Genomic DNA, 12,355 nt, shown 5'->3' on the forward strand with positions numbered 1-12,355 from the left:
AGTGCTAAAAAGACATGTTGTCACAAGATCTTTTATGCATTTCTATAACAAGGAATAGAATTGAGATGCTATAATAGAGACTATTCGTTGAAGATTATTTGGCTTGGAAAAGGGCCCTCTCATCAAAGGACAAAAGAGAGAAAGTGATGCAAAGGTTATGATTACAAACATAATATTGTGGAAAGAATTGAAAGATGCAATTGTTGTGTGTCGTCAATTGATCATGTTTGCACTAGGAGCTTTTAATGCTAAGGTGCCTACGTTGGGAAAAGCTTATATGATGTGTTGGAACATTAAACAAGAATTTCTTGGAAAATGTTGCAGCTAGATGAACAATATTACATTCTTATTTAAGAAACTATTGGCAAAAGTTGCATACTCCTTTACATAGTGCATGCTTGCTATAAATCCTAAGTGGTGCAACATATAGAATGAGATATGAACGAGGTAATAGACAACTTCCATGACAATGCGTTCATGCTACCTAGACTCTTTGATTCAAATAATTGCATGACACACTTTGGTGTGTATTGATTCAAAGGAGGTCCTTCAACTCTCGATCCTTCAAGTCAAAGTATATGAAGACAATGAACCTCTTGTACTAAGAATTATTTCTCAAATAGCTACTAACTAAGTATCGAGTTAACTAGAGCATGTATAATATATTCATAGTACCATTCATACTTGACTTTTGGTAGGTAAAGCATTAGAAATTAGTGTATTCGTATACAAATGGCATCTTTCTAAAATTGAGAATGAGGAACTAGGTGATGTAAGAATGGGATGAGTAGTAAAAGATATATGAGCCATTGGTCCAAGCCAACAGGAGGTGGGTGATGATGATGACCAAGTTGGAGCATTGTTGCTACCCCATGTGAATTTCGGTTGAGCATGATTTTGACAAGCAATTTAATACAATAGTATTTCTTTGACATCACTACTTGCAACAAAGCACAAAATGAAGTGGCATTACGTTCTTACTTGCTGACTGGCCTCACCAACTATCCAAAATTATGCAACATGGAGATTAGCTACTTGACAAAGATATACAACGAAGTACTCCACAGATCAATTGCGCTAAAAAAAGTGGGTAGCAAAACCCAATGGAAGTTTTGAGTAGTGTAATTGGTGATTAAAAATGACACCAAGTTCGAGAAATAGGAGCTTAAAAAGATTTTAAACAAAATGAGAATAAAAGAAACCCCAAAATAGGGAGAAATAAGGTGCCACAAGTGCAACATGGGTGTAGCCATGTGATAAGCGACTATCAATTGGTTAAGTAATGCAACATTTGCAATTTCTTGGGCCGCACAACCAAAGAGTGTGAATTCAACAAGCGCAAAAGAATTGCACGTGTGCATCAAGTGGAATGGGAAATCAAAAGACCCTACTAAGGGGGCAGATCAAAGAACACAAATACATCATGCTACTTCTATGGCAAGGAAGGCCACTAGACAATAGGAAATGGTGATGGTGGAGGAGCAAACAACATGCTACAAAAGGCATGCGACCAAGATTACTATGCACCGATGTGGTTGGAGAAGTGCTAGTACAAGTGGATCCACAAGTGGTCACAAGAGCATAAGGCTTAGCCTAGATGATTCCAAAGAAGACAAACAAGCCAAGGATTCGCTATAGAAGAAAGAGAAGACAATGGAAAAGGAAATAGTCTATAGAAGTTGAATGAGCTAGATGCTTGTTAGAAGAAAGAGAAGAAAATGGAAAAGGAAATTAGCCATATCTTTAGACAAAAAAGCCCCCTCATTGAGGTAGGGGAGTCATCAAGTCATCAATCAATGAATGATCGCTCGACGAAGACTGAAGAGGAATTCAAGGACGAGAATCCATCATTAGGGGGCGGAGATGAAGTAGGACTAGTAATATGGAACCAAATCAATATGTCCTGCGAGAAATTCATGGACTTGAATAGTGATAATTTCCATCAGCTAACTACTAGAATTTTCTCCCTTAAATTCCAAGAATCAACTGACCTATTGTAGAGTCCCTAACCACAAAGGTAGAGATGACGAAAATAGTAATTTTGGGATGAAGAATTACCCATGATCAAAGTCGAAACCTAGAATTATAAGGTGAAGGGAGTGCTCATTGACAGAGTTTATTGAGCTTCTGAAGAAGTCCAAAAGAGGCTCAAGTTGAAAAGATTGTAGCCTTATCTATTCAACAATCGCATGGCGGATCATAGATCCATGGTGCCAACATGCATCTCAAGGGTGTAAGCATCAAAATGTGTGAAGCATAATTCAACGATCATTGTGGCCAAGATGGAAAGATAGTAAGGATACCGCATGCTATTGGGATGACCATGGCTAAAGGGTGCTAAGGTAGTACTGCATGGTTGGGGCAAAGATACCCTCACCATTGCACACAATGAGCAGGATGTGCAAATACCAATAGTAGGCAAAAGCATGATCTAAAAGTAATGCAAGACCAAATGCTTGCAGTTGGAAAAGGGCCCGGGGGATTCACTCTTCATTAAAGGGGGACATCACCTACGTGCATGAACTTAAAGAAAACCCCCTATTTAAGATCCACGTAGGATGATAAAACACCCCTATTTAAGCTTATAAGATACAACCAAAATTATCTTATGTCCCCCCCTTTCCTTAAACCTATGTTCTTTCTCAAGCATTTAGATCACACAATAAGCAAATTTAGATTATTTATATTACTTTCCCTATGACTATTTAAAACCATAAATAAAACCAAACTTGTTTAGACTAGTTACCCAAGGTAGCCTTTACTACGTCGCCCCCTCGTAAATATGGCATGGCCCCCCTAGCTTAAATTCAATATTGGGAAAACATAAAAAGGGCCCCCACCCCTAATGTATAAGCTTATGCCTCATTTCAAATACCCCCCCTATTGTACACTCACGTGATATCATAAGTTTTTCCCTATGAATCCCCTGGGGAAAAGGGATACACCTAAAACATTAAAGAGCAACTACTCATCCTCAACATTGTGCTCATCACAAAGATTGTCGTCCGCAATGTGGTAGCCACTAAGGCGATGTTGGAAGATGAAGAGCCCAAGATGGCCTTTGCAAAAGGATTCATTGTAGATGAAGATAGGCAAAGGGAATTTCTAGTTCACAATAACAAAAAGTGACGGTGGAGCAAGAGAACATTGAATTGAACATCTGAATCAACATGTTGGAAGCTCAAATCAACAATGCCTTAGACAAGGTCCCCATTTCCAAACTCAAACTAGTAGAGGTCTCGGCATGAGCATGATGACTACAAGTGGATTTGGTACCAATGCGACAACTAAAGTGGAAGTAGAAGAGCTCTTATAGCTGTAGACTCAACCAATGTAACTCATCGGCCCAAAGACCTATTGATGACAAGATGATAGCAAAGGAAAAGTTGGAGTAGGAATGAGAAAGGTGTCTGCACAAACTTCATTCAAGGGTAACCCCATCAATAAAATCCTAGTGCCAAGATGAGCCAAGGTGGAGCAAAAAAGCAACAAAGGCAGGAAACCAAGGTGGAGTTGTAACGGTAGGTACAATAGGTTCAGGAGCAAGAAAAAAGCTAGGTGTTCCCAAATGATGAGTGGGGGGGAAAACATCTTTGAGGGGATTTGGCACCAACATGATGACTACAAGTGGAAGTAGAAGAGCTCTTACAGCTATTGACTTGACCAACACAACTCGTCAGCCTCAGACCCTGATGATAAGATGACGGAAAAGGGAATGTTGGAGTAGGCATGACAAGTGTGTCTGCATCAATGCAAAATCCAAGCCATGAGGATGTGGCTTGAGTGTTAGGCAAATGTCAAATCCCCAATCAAACATCTCGAGGATTGAACGAAGTTTGACAAACAATGAATGGAGAAGGACCTAGCATAGACTGTGAGGAGTGGAGGACCAATTTGAGCAAAGGATGCGGCAAAATGAAAGGTGATTCCTTGTTACAAGTCAAGATCATCTTCACCATGAAAAATCCAAGGTAGCCATTTGCACTAGAAGAGAAGGGCGAGACAACAAGGGCCACAATTAACAAGAGACTTAATGGGAGCTAAGACTGTGAGTGGTGATCACATTCTAGATAATTCTATAAGAATAATAATATGAGCAATTAGATCCTAGTTAATTCTATAAGGTCACAAGCATTAGGTAGGTTTTGGTAATGAAGAATGACACCTACCTTTTTGACAGGTAGGTGCAAAGGATTGTAAATGAAGGTGGTCGGTACCACCATGTAGTGTTAAAAGTCATGTCCAAAGTACCTATAGTTAAGGTCATCTTGGTGCTGCAGAATTGCTAGTTATATCTTGATGGTTGATCTTCTTTTCTAGTTGTTGTGTACACTTCTCATTGCTTTCAACTACTTTCTAAGTTGACTACATCCCCTTTCCCCTTACACTTTTTTGATACACTACATTCATTCACATTGGTTTACTATGAAGCAAACCATCCTTTGGCCATCTCAAAATCAAATCTACCTTGCATATCCAAAGTTAAAACTAAGGACAAAGCACACTAGCACTAGCATGCAACACCATGATTTGGGCATAAAAAATGTCTCACTATTCTAGATGAAGGTGCCATATCTTTTAAAACAACTATATAAAAAAACATAACATAACAAATAAATAAAGTCACTTATTAGAAAAGGAACTTTAATATGGGATCATTCATAGAAAATAAAAAAATAAAAAAAAACATTTCTTTCACTATGTGGACTTGAGAAGCCCTTGAACCTAGAGGTGGAGTACATGAAATAAAACATGCATTAATAGAGCAACATATGAAATGTAGTGAAGACTACTATAATGGAGCACCATACTCAAAATGTAGCTCTTTATATATCATTTCAAAAAAATTCACCTTTCAGGGCATTCAAGTAATGTAAGTACAACAAATAAATATGACTCATAGTCACATTTCATTATGAAATTGGTTGTAATATTATCTCATTGATAGCAACATGTAAGAGTCATAGAATATGTTCTAGGAAAAAACAAGATTTAACATATAATTCCAACTTTACTGGCTTGGATTAGTAGTGGGATCACTATCTACAAAAGGATCTCCCCCATTGTTTGCACCCATCAATCTAGGAAATTCCTCAATGTCGTTATCTATAGGAAGGTCCACCTCGTGAGGGTCTCAATTCCTAAAAATATTTCTTGGATATTTATGTCCCAATCCTAGGATTATATTCATGGCTTTATATTCCACAAGGGACGAAAGAAATGGTTGGGAAGGTGCTAGTCCATGGCACACCAAGTGAAAGCAATGACCACATATTGTCATGTGGGTTATTGTGAAGACATCAAGTGGCATGTCAACAATGAACCAAGGTAACAATACATTGCATACTGGTTGTCTGAAAAAGGAATGGGTCCCAAACCATGAAGCAGTTTCAGAGCTTTCCATAGAGACAGTCATAGTATCCTAGAAATCAAGGACAAAGAAAACAAAGAAGCACATGGGATATGATGTAGAAGAAAAAATAACGGGCTCTAAGGCTTAGAGAAGGTTTCTGCGTTGGCGTGGGTTGGCATATATGCTAGCCCTCTTTGGCAGATGCGAGCTTGGCGGAGTTGTGTGGGAATATCTCAGGAATGGAGGTAGGAGTCTGGAGCTACCTTGTTAGATTGTGAGCATTGAGTGGGACGTCGGCCACAGTCTCCAGCCGTTCGTGAGCCAATCGAAGCCCAAGTGTAAAGCCACCATTCATAAAAAACCATAATACTTGTCAGCCAGCCCCGTATTGCCTGGCTAGAGAATGAAAAAACCCGTCTCCAGCAAGGTGGAAAAAAGCTGTGTTTGAGTGTGGCGGATTCTTCAGCATTAAGGGGGAATAGGGGGAGCGTGGGCATTTTATGGCGATCGTGCTCACATGGCGTGTCGCAAGAATGTGCTCTTAGTGCACACGCAAGAGACTGGTCGTGATGCAAAGCAAGTCACATGTCTCATTGACGAATTCTAATGCTCCTTTTTGCACCTTCATTTTTTGCGATGCAAATTCAAGCACCAGTAGCATGTGATAGTTCAAGGATCACCTGTACTGAGGGGAGGCAGAGGGGAGTAGACTTGTACTGCCCAACGATAGCCAGTGGTAAACTTCGTCAGGGCATCCAAGGAAATTTAATCGTGTGCACAACTCTTCACCATTTGAGAGGTTGCTATAGCGCCTCCAGGTTGCCCCCAGACCGTGCACAAGCTGCGCTCCAACCTGTGCGTAAACTTCGTCAGGGCATCCAAGGCAATTTAATCGTATGCACAACTCTTCACCATTCGGGAGGTTGCTGTAGCGGCTCCGGGTTGCCCCCAGGCGGGGCACAAGCTGCGCTCAGATCCAGCGTGTGCATGTGCACTAACTTTTAAAGCTCCGATTTCCACGCTCGTGTGAAGAGGCTCTAAAAGGTCCAACCCAGTGTTCCCCAAAAACTTGCAAAGCCTTACAATGAAACTGCAAAGTTTTAGGTTTCACCTGACTTTTTTCTATTTGCAGGTTTATGGAAATTGTTCTTGTAAGTGTTTCATAGGTATTACACTTGGAAGATTAAAAATGCAAATTTTATGGCTTTTCATTCATAAAACATGCCTGTTTTTTAGTCGACTAGAATATAAAATGGAGGTTTTTAAAGTGTGCATGTTTTCATATATAAAAACGTAAAATTTATATAGCTTTAGATATATGGGTTTTAGTTGGATGAATTATGGTTTGTGGAAGAGGATCAAGATAACCTCATCTCCCTTCTAACCTATAAGGCATTGCCACGTTTGGCTTAGTCTCCTCTTCTTTCATTAGTGTACAATTTGCCTCAATTCAGCACCTCCTCCTCCCTCTTTTGCTTCCTTGCTCAACCCCCCCTCCCTGCCGACCCCTCTCTCTCTCTTGTGTTTTGTAGCTCCTACAACCTCCCCTTCATAGTCTCCGCTCTCATCCAGCATTACTGGGTGCCCATATATTATCCTCTCCTCACTTGAGCTCATGGTTCACCTCCCTTGGTGCCCCCCTTTGGCGGATAGAACTTCTGCCATATCTCCCCACCCTTTCTCGAAGCCCAATTCTTGCAGTCTAAGGAGAAGTGCCTTGAGTCGGAGCCTAGATGCAGTGAAGCTTAACGCTGAAGGTCCGTGAGAACTACTACACGGACTGCGCCCAAGTCAGGGTAAGGGCAGCTGCCTACGCATGAGGCTCAGGACTTGCAGCAATCACTGGCAGGAGCCCGTGGAGGTCATCGATGGAGTTTGATTGCTGCAGAGATCTACACAAGGTACATGCAGTCAATGGTGTTGGCGTTGCAACCCGTTGGCTGTGTTTGTGTTTTGTCCATCGACTGGGTGTTGTGAAGGAGCGTCGCTCGATTCCGCTAGTCCCTGTTGGCTGTGTTTGTGTTTTGTCCATCGACTGGGTGTTGTGAAGGAGCGTCGCTCGAGTCCGCTAGTCACAACGTTGTTGTGTGACTTGCTTTCAATGTAGACAAGGCTTCATCAAAGCTTCAAGCTTTTCGGTTTGGGAAACCTCTTCTCAAAGAGAGACAAGGCTGCCAATGCTTATACTGTGCTGCCTCCTACTAATAGCCAAAAGTGGAGCATAAACGAGATGTAGAGATCCATATCATCCTTCGAAGTTGAGGGCACAAGAACATGGGAGTTCAGACAAGCAGGAAAGACAAAGACTCAAAACTCTTTCTCGTCATGCTTAGTGTGGATTTTTTTTTGATCCTAAATCCATCGTCCTTTAATGGAACACCCATCATGAGGCCTTAGGGGCTGACAGTGCTACTCTTCAGCAATTCGATGAATATATTGAGACTCTTTCCTTCTATGTGGTTTATTTCGTGATTGTTGCGTATGGAATTCTGTCAACCATCTGGCCTTTATAAACAGTATAGTGATCCATGCCATCTGATGGGCTTTTTTGGCTCTACTGCAGAGCTTTTTCAGCTGAGTGTGGTCTTTAACTTCTTTTCTTTTATTTGTATTTCTGTTGAGGAGCATTTGGAGAATAATTTCTCGTCATGTGATGGGTTTGCTTTCTAAAGTGTTCTTCTCAGTTTACTTAAACTGAGAAGCAATTCAAGGCTAATACAATCGGAGTTCTGTGGTTATGTAATACTCATATTGAGACTCTTTCCTTCTATGTGGTTTATTTCGTGATTGTTGCGTATGGAATTCTGTCAACCATCTGGCCTTTATAAACAATATAGTGATCCATGCCATCTGATGGGCTTTTTTGGCTCTACTGCAGAGCTTTTTCAGCTGAGTGTGGTCTTTAACTTCTTTTCTTTTATTTGTATTTCTGTTGAGGAGCATTTGGAGAATAATTTCTCGTCATGTGATGGGTTTGCTTTCTAAAGTGTTCTTCTCGGTTTACCTAAACTGAGAAGCAATTCAAGGCTAATACGATCGGAGTTCTGTGGTTATGTAATACTCATAAGCACTGGGTTGTTATTTAAATGTTGCCAAGTTATTAGCAGGCTGCCAAGACATCTAATAAAACATGTATTTGCTATACTTTAGCTTTGTAATGCTGTTTTTGCATTATTGGATATACAGGTACTACAAATTCTTCCAACTACTTTCTTCTGGTTTCTCTAAAAGGGGGTTTCTTATGTGTTGTCTTTGGTTTGTGCAGTGACGGTTGCTTTGGGGCAGCTCCTTCTTTCTCGTAAAGCTTCAGCCGGAGTTCTAGTCAGGTGCCAAGCAAGTTTTTTGTACTTATTATGATGTTTTTTTCCTCAGTATCAGGTCTGTTGTTTTCTTAGGCCATCTTTGCTTCCTTTTTACCTCATATGATTGCAACCTGATTGCTGCATTTGTTTTTTTTTGAGCGCTTGAATCTATTATTTGACCTGCATGAACTTTATGCTAAATAATAAATGTAGAATTATTGATTCAACTTTCAACTGCTTGTTGTTTGACCCGAATTTTGCAAGCATCTAAGTAGTCATTGCACTGCAATATTTTACAGATTTACGCCCAACCATGACTCAAAGACAAACAACTCTTTTTGCTTTTCCTGGAATGACCAGATTGATCCCTCCCGTGAAAAGAAAGAGTGTGAGAAAATCCTTGTTTGATGTAGCATCATCATCTCATGTGACATGTGACTCAGATCTAGAAGAGATAACAGGACCGGGTGAAGAAAATGATGTCTTAAGAATTAAAAATGCTTGTTTGGCTTGGAATGATTCTTGGGCTATTTCTTTTGAATGGGCATTCTTTGACAAAAAGCTTGGGCGTATTTTTTGTACAACATGCCAAAAAATGAGAAAATGTCGCAGTGAATTTGGCACTATTGGATCGGTGAATATTCAGCTTAGTGCGATACGATGTCATGCCGCTTCAAAACAACACAAGTGGGCATCATACTCACAAAACTATGGGAAAAAAGCCCTCCATGAAGGTATCCAACGGCAATTAGGGGATGTTGATGCTGGAATTCTGAATTTATTTCGAGCTTCTTATCATGTTGCGAAGGAAGATATGGCATTTCTGAAATTTCCTGCAATTTTGGATTTATTGCATATGTGTGGAAGTGTATTAGTGCCCCGAGAGTTATATCGTAATGAAAAAGTAGCAGCAACATTTGCCACTTATATTAGTGAGTCTATCTTGCACGCAACAATAGAGAGGCTGAACAAATCACCGTTTTTTGGTCTCTTAGTTAATGAGTCTACAGATATTTCAGTCATGGAGCATCTCATTGTGTATGCCACTTACATCTACGATCATGAGCCTCGGGTTTCTTTCTTAGGTTTGCTTGAAATACATGATAGGACAGCTAGGGGCTTGGAAACTGCAATTATAAAATTCTTTAGAGAATATGGTATAGATGAGAGAAAAATGGTCAGCTTTGGGTCTGATGGTGCATCTGTAATGATTGGTTCTACAAATGGATTGGTTGCATTGTTGAAGAGAAGGAGTCCTTTCATGACATCGATACATTGTGTGGCACACCGAACTCACTTATGTGTTTCTGACACTTTTAAACAAAATTCTAATGCACAACATGTGGATTGTGTGTTGAATGAAGTTGCTGGAATTTTTAAGAAAAGCTCTAAAAGGTCATCTAGATTGGCAGAGTTGGCTAATCATCTTGATTGTCCAAGCTTGAGGATGGAAAAGATACACAAGATGAGATGGTTGAGTAGATTTAAGGTAATTTCCAAGATTTGTGAAATGTATGAGCCACTTTTGGTATGCTTACAAGAGGAGAATACAAGAGTGTTTAAATTGGTTGCAAACTTTAAGTTCATGTACATGTTGCATTTTTTGGGTGACGTGATGGATCATCTTGCAAGCTTGTCATATGCCTTTCAGAAGTATTATGTGGATGTTACAACTATTCCTAGTTTAGTGGCTTCCACCATCACTATGCTAGATATGGAATTTATGGGGCCTCAAGACATCAACATCAATATGCAAGGGCATGATGGTTATGGATTTCCTTCTATTCCTAAGTTTGGTGGCCAAGATGGATGGTTATATTCCATGCGTAGGGCTTTAAAAGGGGACATGTACTATGGGGTAAGAATTGATAGATGTGTTATTGGTAGTGATCTTGCTGAAGCTCTTGAGTTTCAAAGTGCTTTTTGTAATGAAGTGAAAAGAAACTTGCGATCTAGGTTTTCTGAAAATCATGTGTTGGAGAGCTTCAAAATCCTTGCACCTTCCACGTTTCCTTCAACTCAAGAGCTTAAAAGTTATGGAGGAGATGAGCTGGGAGTGTTGGCACAGCAGTTTGGAAATGATGCAATGTTAGTGGATGGTACACATGTAGGATGCTTGATTGATGGTAGAACATTGAAGAGGGAATATCATATTTTTAAGATACAAGCAGCATCAGATTGGAGAGGAAAAGTGTTGAAAGATGCATGGTGCTTTATTAGTAGAAATGAAGTGCTCCGTGATAAGTATCCTATGCTTCTTCGAGTTGCAGAAATTGCCTTGTTGCAGTGCAGCAGCACAGCTATTTGTGAAAGGGGCTTCAGCATTCAGAACATCATCAAGAATAAGCTGAGAAATAGATTGGAAACCAAGAACTTGGATTCACTTATGCGGATTTCAATCGAAGGACCACCTCTAGCAGAGTTTGATTTTGTGCCGGCTATACAACTATGGCGGAATGCAGCCAAAACGTGCAGACATGCATACAGTGAATTAGAATGATAATGTATCATGACTCCTTGAGTTGTTTCTTGCTTTTTCAGTGAGTGAAATGATAATGTAGCATGACTCCTTGAAGCTGTTTCTTGCTTTTTCATGAAGATATATCCACATCTTGTCAAGAATGTAGTACCATTATATTTTCATGAATGTATTGGCAATGTTCCCTTGTAAACTTTCAATATATGATTATAAAAATGTTTAGAGTAATTGTAAAATATAAGTTTAAGATTTTTTAAATTTTTGGAAATATGGTTGAAAGTTTTGTAAGGCCATGATGATAGAGGATAAAATTTAAATGTGCTGAAGTGCTCAAATCCCCCTTTTCACAAGGCTGAATCATAGTATCTCAGGTTTGTGATTGCTAGGTTGATTCAAAGACTTGTAAGTTTTGAGATATCAGGTTTCTCATTACGCAACCAAAAATATTTTTGGGGAACACTGGTCCAACCTCGCCCACAATGCTACAAGACATGACTTGATACGACAACAGAACTTTTAGACCAAGAGCACGTTGTATCTTTGGCCCATGTCCTGTCGCGGAAATCGTGATTCCTGCTGATGTCTTGCGCCTGCTACGACGCTCCGTGGGTTTTGTCGTGTGCGGAATTTGATTGTTGGCGACAGACTTGCAAGAAGTTTCGCTGTCATGCACTATCCATCGGTTCAGGGATGATGAATCACGAACCATCGAATTAAAGTGTAGTATAGAGTAGCAACAATCGCGTTGATGTTGCAAAATGAACGTTAAGTTAAAACATGCATCGCCGTTAGAATTAACGTTACTGCGTATATCGTCGTACGGCACAGCAACAAAAAAATCTGCGCAGGAGTAATGGCGGATAGTAGCGGTTTTGCGGCAGTTTCTGTCACAGTTGGGGTTCAATCGCAGCCGAATATGCGAAGAACTGAAGGTATCTACTATCTACTATCACCGACGGTGTACTGTGAATAACGTAGATGCGGAAAATCTTGGCCCCGGGGCCAGAATTAATGTTAGATCGCCGATCAGATGTACAAGTTCAACATGCAATTAGTTGATGGATGAGAATTAGATGTATAATTTGATACCGGGCGGCGGGACAGACATTGTAGTTTCTTGTAGTTACTGTCTTACAGACGTTTAGAATTGGATAAAAACGTTTGTAGACTGTAGTCCGACTGACAAAGTGCATCAAAACTTGCTTTCTACTGATCATGGCG

General features: G+C 40.1%; 1 protein-coding gene across 1 annotated transcript; it reads left to right on the forward strand.

Annotated features, from left to right (window-relative positions):
- The first annotated feature begins 8,968 nt into the window (after positions 1-8,968).
- LOC147889482 (uncharacterized) lies at positions 8,969-11,155 on the forward strand. The gene has a single exon (XM_087391262.1). It carries the CDS (start codon positions 8,969-8,971, stop codon positions 11,153-11,155), a length of 2,187 nt encoding a protein of 728 aa, XP_087247388.1.
- Positions 11,156-12,355: the final 1,200 nt, after the last annotated feature.

This window comes from Dipteris shenzhenensis, chromosome 20 (genome assembly GCF_047967505.1).
Source record: "Dipteris shenzhenensis isolate YYH24624 ecotype China chromosome 20, Dip_SZ_1.0, whole genome shotgun sequence".
Lineage (NCBI taxonomy): Eukaryota > Viridiplantae > Streptophyta > Polypodiopsida > Gleicheniales > Dipteridaceae > Dipteris > Dipteris shenzhenensis.